The following is a 14,192-nucleotide window of genomic DNA, read 5'->3' as shown; positions in this document are numbered from 1 at the left end:
TGTCACTGATGCACAGTGCAAAAGGGGGTTGAAGTGGCAATTAACTCCATAACTTGTTGTGGCATCCTGAATTTCCCTCTTATCCAAAGCTTTTAACTCCTTCAGCTCCTTACTTCTTCCAACAAAATTGATGCATTGTCTCAAACAACTATATGTAGCCTTTAGCCGTGGTGGAAGGCCACTGAGGAGAAAGCATTTAAAAAGGAGTCAATTTTCAGGCTGAAGGCTACATATAGTTCAAGGTACACAGCATTAGTCCCTAGCATGCAAATAGGCACAGATATACTGTTGAACTCTGATTATCTGGACTCGTTGGGAATAGACGAAATAGTCCATATATTGGAGGGTCTGGATAATTGAGAATATGAATTTTAATGAGGAACAAAAACTGATTAAACTAAGAAATCGACATTTAATGGTGAGAAAAAATGTTTACAAATTGTTCTGAAAAAAAAAAGTAGTCTACATATTCACTGTCTATTGTGAATACTACCAAAATAGTTCAGTCTTTCTTCAAAGCTGCATAATCTGGATAGCGTCAACATTGTTCTGTTTTTCTGTCTATAATAAACACTTTTTAAAACATTCAACAGCTTCAGAGTTTGAAAAAATTTCCTCATCTTGACCTTCATCTTCCTCATTGCTGCTACTTTCATCTTCAAAAGAAAACTGTCCAACAATGCTATCTAAAATCTGCTCGTTGGACAAATGTGGCAAAGTTGGTAGCTCATTTTCATTGAGTAACAAAGAAACTCTAAGCCAACCAGAACTTATTCCAAATGTTCTTCATTAGTTACAATGCATGTGAGTGCTGCTTTTGCTTTTTGAAAGCAAATCAAACTTACCTTAACTTCACTTTTCAATGCTGTAGTTTTAAAAAAGAATATGGCTTTGGATCTTGATCATGACTAATAAATATTCAAGACAAAATTGGGGCCACAGAAAAAGTGCGAATAATTGAGAAATCCAGATAATGGAGGTCCAACTATATATTTCAGTTGCATATTTCCTCTCCCTTGTCTAGTGGTAAATGGTCTACCAAAGTCAGCTGATTTTTTACCAAAGGTCTCTAGGACTTTTGAGTGTACAGTTCAGGTAAAGGTGCCTTAATCTGCTTTGCTGTGGTGGTTTTGTTCTTCAAGGCCGCATGCATTCCTTTTCCCACTTTTTTACTTTGAAAGTTCTGCCAGAACCTGAGTAGTCCCCACATGTAGGTTCTTGTCATGAGTATCCTTTGGTCATGATCCATTGACTGTGAGGGAAAATGATAGGATGGCTGGTCTCCCAGGGTAGACACTTGGTTAAGCCAAGCCTTCCATAGCAAGACAGAATCTCATCCAGAAGAACATTTATTTTATTTTCAACCTTTGTCCTCCACTGGTCAGGTACACTGGGACAATTCACAAACTCAGAAGACAGTGAGGATTTATGTCCAGTTTTGCTGGTGAGTGTTCACTGAAGAAACTCCCCTAATGTGTTGGAGTTGCTTGTTGATGCACTTGGTGAATTTAAACAGTTTTGTTTTGAAGTTCACTCCTGCTCTGACATTCTCATGAAGCAACGGATTGTGGTGAGACTGACACCCAGCTACTTTACAGACCCACAGTTGGGTTGGTCACATATCTTGGACTTCACATGCCTTTGGCTAGGACTATAACTTTCTTCCTTGGCAAAGAAGATCCTCTCTTTTTTTCAATCATTCTTTAACAACACCAATTATTTTCTCAGAAGCTGTGGTCATAAAATTTACCTCTTTGGTCAATGAACTCCCTCAACAATTTAACATTCTCAGTCCTGTGGTCATTGCAAACCTATTGTTTGTATTTTGCAAGAAGAGCCTTCTTTAACTCATGCTGGAGAGATGTAGAGTACTCTATTTCCAAGTTCTGCTTCCTGATTTACTTTGGTGAGGCTCACAACTATAGCATCCAGAAGCTCAGCAAATCTCTTTGAACCTTTTTTGTTTCCTTCTCTCAGCTGTTCTAAGGTATCTGTTTCTTCAAGATGAGTGCTCTATGTTTGTCTCTTTGTTTCCCCTTAACATGAGGACTCTAAAGCCTTGCTTTACAAGACTGTCCAACCAGTTAGTATTGTCTGACCAAAAAAGAATTAATATTAGTAACTAGTTCCAATGGTGTTAAGAAGTAAAATGGTGCAAATCCTTAGAATGATCTAAATAGATGAAATGGTCCAAGTGGTGAAAAAAGATTGAACCAAATCTAGCTGAAATGGTTCCACTAGTTATAAAACTGGTCTAGCTAGATTAAATTTTCTATCTGATCAACATTGACGAACCAGTTAAAAAGGTTTAACTACAATGAGTAGTAAAAGTCTTGACACACTCTATTCCTTTTTTAATCTCTCTCATGCATGTCTGGGCAAAACTTAATGGTTGCTGATCAAGTGCAAGCACAAAGATTGCCTAAACCGTGACCCTTTATCCATATCTGTGTGTCTAGTTACAAAGGGGGCAAAGGTTTAATTGGTCTAACAGGCAATAATGGTTCAACTGGGAAAGGTTCAGACCTTATGGCTCTTTATGGTTGCCGGTGAGGTCAGGAGAAACCAGTTGAAGTTAACCTACATATCATTTTCATTATCAAATGAAACATACCAGACACTTTTTTTAGCAATTGAAGTTGCCCATCTTTTGAAGGACCTCCCTAGTGACTGTTAGAGTAAGACAATTTGATAAAAAAAACCAGGAACTGCCCCATTGTGTCAATCCTGCACTGCAATTGAAATTGTCCCTTAAAAAAGCAGCCAAGGGGACAATTTGTCCCCTTCAAAATTTAGGGAAAAAACTCAAAAGGAAGCACACACGAAGAGTTTTAGTTCAATACAGAAACTGAAAATTATATTTTATCGCACATCTAAAGTTCATTCTAAAGTCACGTTACAGTCATGCTCTACTGTATATGTACATCTTATGCTCAACCAAGGGTGGTGAACGCACCTGGCAATCTTTACTGTGCTTTTCACAAATGTGCAAACTCTATTGTGCAAAAGCCACCTTCACAATTGCGTTTTTCGCTGCCATCAATCATAATTATGATCACAAGCGACGAACCTTGAAACACAGAAACACACAAAACGGATTGAAACCCACCAATCACAAATCACAAACCATGACCTTTTGAGCCCATTAAAGTTGTTTCCTAAAAGGGCTGTTAAAATGATTGATGGCAGCAAAAACACAATCATCCAAAATGCAGAATTGAATGGAACTTTGTTAAAGAGCTGGTTGTTAGAGAGCATTACCCTGTGGGCCACATTGCTTAGGGTTAGGGAAGTTTACAAGGGGATACTGGGATGAGATTCTGCTGTGAAATGTTTTGAAGTATAAAGCATAGTCATTGATCTTCTGTTTGAATATGACAAGAATGGTCATGGGTTTTATGGCAAAATATGAAAAAACATTGGATTTTTTGGCCTGTCCATCACTTCTCTATATCCTCAGAAAAAAAACTCTTAAAATGGTACAACTAGATAAATTGGTCCAACAGGCTAAGATGGTCTTACCAGGCTAAAAGGTCCCACCAATTAAAGTGGTCTAACCAAAAACAATTATGGAAATGGTAAAAATGGTCTCATCAGGTGAAATGTCTCAGCCAGTGGAATAGGTATATCTAGGTAAAATGATTATAGAAGGTAAAATGATCTAAGCAGATAAACCCTTCAACTGGTTAAAATGCTTTAACATGAGAAAGTGATCAAAACTGGTTTTAATTGTGTAACCAGCGAAAATGGTTCAATCTGTTAAATGGTTTAGGGAGATAAAACAGTACAACTGTTAAAATGGTGGAACTAAATATAATTGTCTAACTGACTAAGATAGTCTAACTAAGAAAAAAAGTCCAACAGGTTAAAATGCTGTTACTAAAAAAATGGTCTAGCTAGATTAGACAGTCCAGCCACTTACATTCGCTAATTAGCTAATAAAAATGGTCTGCTAGGTTATGACATCCTAACCAGGTAAAAACATCCAGGTGGTTGAAATGGTCCAACTGCTTCAAATGGACAACTAAATTAAATTGTCCAACAGGCTAGGATGGTCTTACTAAGTTAAATTTTCCAACTGGTTAAAGTAGTTTAACTAGAAAGAATGGTGGAAATGGTTAAAATGATCTTAACAGATGAAATGTCCGAACCAGTTGAATTGGTCTGACTAAGTAAAATGACTGAATGGTGTAAATGGGTAAAATGGAATAACTAGATAAAATGTTGCAATTGGTTAAAATAGTCTAACTAGATAAATTGGTCCTCTTGGATAAATGGTCTAACTAGAGAAAATGATCCAACTGGTGAGGATGTCCTAACAGATATAACTTGTCAACCAATAGAAGTGGCCTCTATTAGTTTAACAAAATCTTGTGTTAAACAATACTTTTTTAACATATCATTATTCAAACATGCATTTTCCAGGCCATAGAATCTTCAAATTGTCCCTTGGCGTTGCTTGAAGTCTGAGAGTTTGGTTGTCACTTAAAGGCCACAATTCGTATCACTTCAGAGAATGGTAGTGTCGTTGACTCAGAAGCTTATTCTGTCACTTTTAAGACTTTGATATCCATCATTTTTCAAGCAAAATATTCTGCAGCATTTTTACTTGTCATTTTGAGTTCTAAAAGGTCTAATTCTCTTTGAGAGGAATCGAAACCTGACTTGGAAATTTTGAGTCTAACAAGATGAAATAGCTTAATAAGCAGTCGAAGTCCAACCTATTTTAAAAGTGCTGTTACCAGACAAGAGGATGTACTGGTAACCTGTGAAAATGGTCTTACTAGTTTGAATGGTCTACCAAGGTAAAATGGTCAAACAGGTTGAAATTATCCACCAGATAAACTTGTATAAATGGTCAAACAAGATAACAGGGTGCAACCAGATAAATGGTTAAATAAGATGGTCCAACTGGTTAGAATGGTGTACCTACTTGATAAAATAGTTCAACAGGTGTAAATGGTCTTACTGTGGAAATCCTCCAACCTGTTTAAATGGTCTAACTGGATAATGAGGGTAAATCATTTCAATGGTCTAGCTAGGTAGAATAGTCCAACAGGTGAAAATGGGATAACCAGATGGAAATGTGAAAATGGTCTAACTAAAATAAAATGGTCTAAGCTCTGAAAATGGTTTACCTAGATAATAAATGGTCCTACCAGCTAAATTGTTTTTACCAAAAAGTTAAATTGGTTTTGTGGTATAAAATGGTTTAGCCTAACATGGTCCAGTCTGATGAAATAGGCTAGCAAGATAAAGTGATTCAACCAGCTAAAATGATCTTCCAAAGAAAAATGTTCTAACCTGTTAAAATGGTCTACCTAAATAAAACGGTCAAAGCAACAGTCTTACTACATAAAATAGACCAACAGGTAAAGTTTCAACAGATAAGAGAGTCCAACGAGCCAGAATGGTCTACCTGAATCTGCAGAAATTTTCTTTTTTAAATCTTTGTGGCTTTTTACTAAGTTAAATTGATGTTTTCTGTTGGTAGCCATCCAGTGGTAGTGATCGAACTTCTTCATGGTAGTGATCAGACTGTGGTTGGTAGTGATCAGACTGGTAGGAAAAGTGCATGGTAGCAACTGGACCATAATTCAAATGGTTTATTTAGGCAAAATGGTCGAACAGGTTGAAATGTTTAACAAGATAAAATCTTTCAACTTTTGTTAGTGCTTGAACAAGATAAAATGGTTGAATCTGTCAGAAAAGTCTAACTAGATGATAAAGTCCAACTAGTTAAAATGGTTTAATTAGATAAAATGTTTCAACCGGTTAAAAAATGTTGAGTCAGTTACCAATTCTTTTGGAACATGTAAACAATTTCATAGATCTTGGTGTCACAATATCAAAGGTTCTCTCTTGGAGCAATGATATTAAAATAATTATGGACAAAGTGAGCAAAATGCTTCATTACATCAAATTTTTGTTAGGAACACTAATGCAAATGTTTTTTCCACACTGTACCTTTCCCCTGTATGTCCAATCTTGGAATACATGGTACCTGCCTAGTAGTTATCTTGCCATGGACACTCATCCCCTCAAGGGTATACAGGGAAAAGTGTGGAGAACAGCTTCTGTAGCACAAAGGGGAGATATTATGTGAAGACTGCTTAAATTCCCTACCCTTTTAGATTATAAAACTTATTTTATCTTTAATTTAATGATACAAGATAGTCTTTGGCTGTTACGAATTTGTGGAGTTTTTTAACTCACTACGGTAAAAGTCAACAAACTTTTTTCAAATCTGTGCAACTCGATTGTTTTTCAGACTTTGTAAACATTCCTCTTTTAATGACTGTGAATGTATGAAATGTGTTAGCTGCAGTTTTCAAGAAATGATTATGAAAGTGAACTTCACAGTGATGATCACTACTAAGGTAGTAGGGTACAAAAGGCCTTTAAAAAAATTAAACCCACGACCTTTGCAATACTGATGCAATTCTCCTTAGCTAGATGGTCGAAACACAGTTCTATCTGTTTAGTTATTGCTGGACATGACCCCCCGCTGGATATTACTGTCTTGATGGATATTTCTAGGAATCCAGGTCCTACAAACGATTTATTTGATATCTGCTCTGGCGGTCAAAATCTGGTTCATGGCGGAAATTTGCATATTTCAAGTTCAACTCAAACAATAAGCCCATCAAATAATGGACTGGGAGCAAGGTTTGGAATTCCATCGCTGATTACAATGCGGCCGACTGTCACCTCTGGTTATAACAGGCCAGTATTTCGCACGCTCACGGACGTTCCTATTGATATATCACAGTGCTCTTCACTTCGAACTAACTTAATGAAACTGTAATTTGAATGCAAGATCTATCAAAAGCAAATCTGCGGACTTTCTGTGCTATGCTAAATCGTGTGCTGCAGATATTTTCGCAATTACTGAAACCTGGTTGGTAGTTCAATATATATGGATATATTCAATATCCACCTTTTAAGGACAAAGCTGCTCTTGCCAATAAGTTCGGTGAATTTTTCGCCCAGAAGATTGTCACCATTTAGGGTAAGCTTGATGAAGTGTCAGCTTACGTGTCACCTAGTAATACTGACTCACAGCCTGAAGTATCTTCGATTGAGCCAATGACCAGTTTTACTCTGCTCACTGAACATGAAGTACGGAAATTGATTGAGGCCATGCCCAAGAAGTCATGTGCACTTGATCCTATGCCAACTCCCCTTCTTGTCGCCTGTATTGACACTCTGCTCCCTGTTTTAACCAAGATCATTAATCTTTCACTGCAGAATGGTATATTTGCTGACCAGTGGAAATGTGCCTTGGTCCATCCCCTGTTGAAGAAGCTCGGACTGATTTTTCAGAATTTCAGACCAGTCAGTAATTTACAATATATTTCCAAACTTACAGAAAAGGCTGTGTTCATACAGACACATGGTCAGATGGTCACCCATAACATCTATCCAGAGCTGCAGTCGTCTTATCGTGAACACCATAGCACAGAGACGGCCTTGCTCAAAGTCATGAACGATATTCTTCTGAAAATGAACTCGCAACACGTGACCCTGTTGATCCTTTTGGATCTTAGTGCGGCGTTTGACACGGTCGATCATTCCATCTTGTTGGATCGGCTGACCAAGATTGTTGGCTTGCAGGGTAAAGCGTTAGGCGTATATCAAAATACTTATCTAAGGAATGTAGACAATCATTAGTCTATGCTTACGTAACTTCAAGGCTGGATTATTGCAATAATATATTATATGGGTTACCCAAGTACCAACTATCGAAATTACAACGCATACAGAATATGGCAGCCAGGCTTATAATGGACACAATGAAATTTGATCATATTAAACCGGTACTTTACAACCTTCATTGGCTGCCAGTAAATTATCATATTCAATTTAAGATCTTGATGATTACTTTTAAGGCGATTCATGGCATGGCTCCTAGTTATTTAAGTAATCTGATCTGTATCAGATCATCGTCTAGGTATTCATTACACAATAATGATACAATATTTTTAGAATGCCCAAAAGGGGTTATGCGCACAACTTTGGGTGCCCGCTCGTTTCATGCCTTTGCGCCTGCGCTGTGGAACAGCTTGCCTGCGCACATCCGCACGATTGATTCGCTAGCGCTATTTAAGAAATCTCTTAAGACCTATCTTTTTAAGCAAGCATTTTAGATTCGCATTGCAATCTTATGAGTATTTTGTATCTTATTTATTTACTTTTTATTCATTCATTCTTTCATTATGTATTCATTTACTATCATTATTTTATTTTAGTACTGTTATTGTAATTACCTATTGTAAATAGCATTTTTATTGTAATTATCTATTGTAATATTAGTTTTCTTGGATTGTAAAGCACCTTTGATCATCCCATAAATGTTAAAGGGCGCTATATAAGTAAATAAATTATTATTATTATTATTATTAGTATCCATCTGAGCCAACAAGTCAACAGGGAGCTGGTCATTATATTGATTTGCATTAAACCTCACAAAGTGATGAATCAATGAATGACTTTATGGAAATCATATATGTCAACTGTGCTTTTTAGGAAATGAATTTGAAGTGATTTTGGCCGTAATGAACATTACTTATTTTTAAGTTGTGGTGGAAATAAGGCCCAAAAAAAAATGACATATAGTTAGTCTGCAACTTTTGCAAAGTTTCCATGTGTTACAGCAACTGCTGCTAAGAGATAGCTAGGTGCAGAATTGAAAAAAGACATTTAGTACCCAAAGTTTCATTCATTGGAATCACACGGTCAAAAGATAAAAAAAATGTTTAAATCTTGAATTATTATTTCAGGCTTCCTATGGAAAGTCTAGAAATTGTGGGTATTAATTATAGGATTACTTAACATTAATTTTTTGTTATCCTAACTCATGTAGATATCACAGAGAAAATACTTTTGCCACAAGTACCTCAGATATGTATGGAATGAGGACCAAGGAAGATTTCATTTTTTGAGGTATTTATGATCAAATACATTTGCAGTAGGTAATCTGCCAGTACTTAAGGTTATTTGTTTGGAATCAAATCTTAGCAAAAGGGGGCCAAAATACATCATAGTAAAATGATAAGTCAATTTGTTATGTTATGTAAAATGGCACTCTTTCTTGCAATGCAACATTTATAAGTATTATGTGTAAGTTAAACTTTGTATTTAGTACAGCTCTACATGAACTTTTGCATGAGATATGCCATTAACATCATCGTCATCATTATCTGGCTGTAAATCATTGGAAGTTCAGTTATGTATAAAACATACATGCTTGTTTGCATCAATGTTTATTCATGGATTTAAGTTTTCCACTCAGGCACAAATTAAATTGGAATGTCCTTAATACATCTATGATGAAGAGGAGGTAACAAATCTGAGGTGCTTTAGTTACTTACAGTGTACATAGTTAAGAATTATTGATTACATTTTGGGGATTAGGGGCCTTGATAGTGGATCTCACCCTGGATTATTTTACCAATGTCCATCTGGATTATCATTAGATGAAGTTCAAATCAGGTAAGGGCAATGATCAACTTGTTCCTCTGCTTGTTCAAATCTGGTTCAATTTTACTTATGACACCAATACATTACTGCACTATATTACACCTCTACTTGTATCACATTGCTATTACTACAAACATCTCAAAGTAACTACCACAATTTCTTTCTTTCTTCCTTGACGCCCCATTTGAACACTTGAAACCCTATTCGCACTCAGAAATGCTCACAATTATAATGAACACTACCACAAAATCCTTGAATGTGATTGGACCACTTATAGGACAGTGTATCCATTGCTTGTAATTGGATTGTGTGATAGGAGAGTTTATGCATCTTGCCTGTATAATGGGACAGCAAGCATTTTGTTTGCTGTGAATTTCACCGAGTTAACTTCAGATTATGAAAATGTATTTACTGGTGGCCATTTTGTTACCCCAATTATGTTATAGTTTTGATTGACTGGTAATAGGACTTCATGTTTTCCAATTCCGTCTGTAATATATGACTGTGAATATATGAAAATCATATAAATTATGTATATATATATATATATATATATTCAAGTCCATCTGTAATCATACTTGTGATTACAGATGTTGTTACTCTCTGTGAGTCCATTAAGTCCTATCACAAGAATCTGCAAAAAAATGTTTACAGACTACAAACTGTGAATGAAAGTGATCCTCGCAGTAATTTGCACTACTTAGGCAGTAGTGAAAATAAGGCCTGAAAAAAATTCAGGCCTGTACGGGATTTGAACCCATGACCTCTGCGATACCGGTGCAGCGCTCTACCAACTGAGCTAACAAGCCAACTGGGAGCCAGCCAGCTGGTTGGCTCCCAGTTGGCTTGTTAGCTCAGTTGGTAGAGCGCTGCACCGGTATCGCAGAGGTCATGGGTTCAAATCCTGTACAGGCCTGAATTTTTTTCAGGCCTTATTTTCACTACTGCCTGAGTAGTGCAAATTACTATGAGGATCACTTTCATTCACTTCTTTATCCGCAGTTCAAATATATGACTTTCATATATTCTTAACCATTTATACTACAAACTATTACTCACACCACAGTAACTATAGATACATGGGTATGTGCACAATTAAAATATGATATAAATAAATAGTTAAATACAGAAAAAACTTTCTGTAGACAACTTATTAGAAAATATAATTTCTGATGTTTGAGTAACATGGGTACAAATTAGTCAGAAATTAATATTCTGATGGCATGTTGATGAGGTTCGTGTGGCATCATGGAAGTTTCAAATTATTTAAGCATTTCACAGGAAAATTACGTCACTCAAGGTCAGTCAGTCTCATGTTTGACCAATAAACTTGACAAAATCTCGTGTTGTGTATTTGCAGCAAAATAAATAAGTTAATCAACCTATTCCTTGTGGCTAACAACATTTGTCTTCATTGCTAAAGCCCACAGCTGAAATGAAAATGATGGAATTTGAACAAAATAAAGTGTAGGAGAACAATGCAAAATGTTTACTCAGTAAGCACACAGGAAGTCTGGACACTTGAGACAAATAATGGTCTCTTGCGTAAGCCGCAACCATGATTAAAGCAAAAAGGTGTGGCTTAGGCACAAGTCTTTACGATATACAGGTTTTATTAATGAAGTCATAAATACCTATTGAGATTCACCCTAGAGTTTCCATTTGTAAATATGGTCACACATCAAGAGGACTGTGCAATATCCTTTCTCCTCAAGTCATCAAATGCAATGATTATACCAGATAAGGGAATGGAATATTGGTTGATTTATGTGTAATATTTAGAATTTGTCCAACCACAGTGAACAGCTATTTATTTACCATATTACAAGCATTCCCTCTCTACAAGGTTTATATGCCCGCATTCAGTCAGGTTCGTAAAGGTTCTTAATGTTTCAGCTCACAGACCCCACTCTTAAAAACATTAAGACTTGGGGCTGTGGCTAGTGTGGCAAGCCAAAAAATCCCCTTAATGACTATCAAGTGAACCTCTCAAATTGCCCTTCCTTAAAAAAAATATCAGACCATGGGAATCCTTTCATCCTTTTGCAATTTTCTGAATAAGGCAATTTTTCTCAACATCTTGGCCTAGCATGGCCATTTGAAAGCGTTTTCTGTTCCATAATTTTTTAAAAGTCTAGTTCTTTTGCTTCATTAGATTGAAGTCACCACTCCTGTTGATATGAAAGTGTGGTATACATGTATATCTTTTGTCCAAGGCTGTGGTACCACTCTTAGATGATGCAATGAGCTGATGCAATAAGCTCCCTAACTCTTTCTATTAAATAGTTAGTATAGGTAATCACATGATTTTGAGTGCAATTTGGAATAAATAAGCACAAGTAAATTTTTTTAAAGACTAACAAAATTGCATGAGCCCGTAGGGTGAGTGCAATTTGTGGTCTTTGAAAAAATTAACAAGTACTTGTTTATTCCAAATTGCACGAGAAAAATCATGTGATTACGTGTTAATAATATATATGGAAAAATAAGAGATGGCTTATCATAATTAAGCATAAGTAAAGCATGGGCATCAAGTGCAAAAATAATTTATTCAAACCATGCATTCAGTCAAAACAACCGTGTACGATCAAAACAATAATATGCAATGATATCTTCACATCTTTAAGGTGCAAAAAAGTTCAAAGTCCGGCTAAATAGTTCAAGGAATTGTTCTGTCTGTGTCCGAATCACTTTCAGTGAGATAGAATCGTCGTTTCCGAGGTTCAACCATGTTTGTTTTTAATTTTGGCATTGGACCGCTCGAGCGAAGTGTTAAGCTGGGTCAGCTCATAATTTTCTATTTCCTTGGATATTTCCCCTCTCTAAACCACTTTTTCCAAACCAACAACCAAAAAGCAGTGCTTTTTACAGTGTTTTCATTGTTTGAGCTGTTTTCCATCTGCAGTGGCAAAAGAAAACCGACTTAAAACGCTGGCCATTGTTTTGCTTGCAAATTTTTAAATTTTCAGATTTTGTTGCGACATCCAAGGCTTGCATTTGATTGGCTATCTGTGAGTTTCTTTGGTTATTGACCGGTCAGAATGTCTAATTTGTTACTCTCTTTGCACTGAATTAACCCTCTTTTGCACTGAATTAACTCTCTTGAACACTGAATTAACTCTCTTGAACACTGAATTACCTGAAAACTGCATTTATCTTAACCAATCAGAACTGAGTAACTTTTCCATGTATATTATTAATTTAAGAAAACAAGTGTTTCTGAAATGCAATTTTGATTTAAAAACCCATTTTAATCCTTTCATATAACTTGTGAAAGGTGATAAATCCTTCAGAACAAGAAACTGGTTTCTCACAACTACAGTAAATGGTTGACCTTTTGTGTGAAATAGCGAAGTTTCCCACAGCAAAATGAAAAACATGTGGTTGCAAGGAAAGGGGTAAAAATTTCACTTGATTTTGTAATGGAAATTTGAAACCTAATGTAACATTTCACAATTCAAGTGTAATTTCTATGAGCAAAAAAGAGTTGCATTTATATAGCTTTATTGTTTTTCTGACATTCCAATAGGGCATATTGTTTTCTCAATGGGGAAATGATCTTGGAAATTAGACTTCTTCCAAAAGAAATACTGAACAGACATGGAAAGTAGATTGTCTGTAAACTAATAAGTAGAGTGTCAAAGTAGGGAATTTTTTTCCCCAGGTTTGTGACAAGCAAAAAACCCATTTTACTGTCTCATTGCAGAGCATACAGAGCTTTTAAAATCTATTTACATATTAGTCATGCAGGATGGGTGTCAAATATGAACCTGCAGCTGACCTTACTCACTGCACAGTCTCTGTAGCTCATTGCATTGGTTAAGTGAAAACATGACAAACATTTTACCCTGAGACATATTGTATGTTCAAGTCTGAGTATCCCTTGAATGAGTTGAAAACCTCAAGACAGTTAACAAATTATTTGTGGATATCAGATTGTCTTACTTCTTGTCATCCAGTAGAATCACCTCAATTCCTGTGTACATTCTTAACAGTAAAAATTCAGAACAAATTTATTCAAAATGGTTTTTAAACATGCAAAGAGATTATTTTCAGTGGACCGGGAAAACACCTGAAAATGAAATGGTCACATTATCCAAATGTGGTAGAGTCTCATTAGAAATGTATGGGCAATTTCTGGTGATTGCTGTACATCTTTAAGTGGAATAGCGAAATCATTTTGTCTCATGTCTAATTCTTGGAAATTCAAGCTTTCTTAATCTTTAATTTATTTTCATTTGGTGCTCCAAAATTTTTATTTTGAAGAAGAAAGTCTGTTGTTGTTTTTTTACAATGGGGTTTTGCTATTACAAGAATGTACACTGTATCTTATTTTAAAATGAAACTGAACTTTAAGATTAACATTTTCATTAGTGTCAGAGCTTACGACAGAAGAGATTAAAAATTTCTGGTGAGGTCATTTAATGGTTTGACATTCAAGTCTTTTGGCTTCTTGGATAAAGACTTGGAACAGTAGGCCTGTAAAATGCCAAATAGAGCATTGTGCCAAAAAGAGCAAGATGCATAAATTATGACTGTGAATGTAATCAGAACCATGTGCTACTTAATATTTGTCATGCAAGACATGGCTCTGTCAAACTGCATTAGACCTAAGTTTCAATTTTCAGCAATCACCATGTGTTACTTTTGATTAAAAAAATGAACTGCGGCAGGAATATTAAAGCATCTAGTGATTGCAGATGACAATT

General features: G+C 35.8%; 1 protein-coding gene across 6 annotated transcripts in view; it reads left to right on the top strand.

Moving 5' to 3' along the window:
• Positions 1-14,192, top strand: part of LOC113674566 (polyamine-transporting ATPase 13A3) — a 61,526-nt gene that overhangs the window by 14,768 nt on the left and 32,566 nt on the right. For 5 of the 6 annotated variants that reach the window (XR_016179159.1, XR_016179158.1, XM_027191047.2 and 2 more), the window contains exons 7-8: positions 8,867-8,946; positions 9,418-9,495. Coding sequence is in view for 3 of the 6 variants with exons in the window: in XM_027191047.2 (XP_027046848.2) it covers positions 8,867-8,946; positions 9,418-9,495 (158 nt within the window). In the remaining 3 variants the exon portion in view is untranslated. Of the gene's footprint in view, positions 1-8,866; positions 8,947-9,288; positions 9,344-9,417; positions 9,496-14,192 lie in introns of those variants that run through there. The other variant, XM_089180483.1, reaches the window with a different exon arrangement.

Source organism: Pocillopora damicornis, chromosome 8, assembly GCF_964200805.1.
Source record: "Pocillopora damicornis chromosome 8, jaPocDami1.2, whole genome shotgun sequence".
NCBI classification, from domain to species: Eukaryota; Metazoa; Cnidaria; class Anthozoa; order Scleractinia; family Pocilloporidae; genus Pocillopora; species Pocillopora damicornis.
Note: the sequence above shows the minus strand (reverse complement) of the source record. Positions and strands in the feature narration are given on the sequence as shown.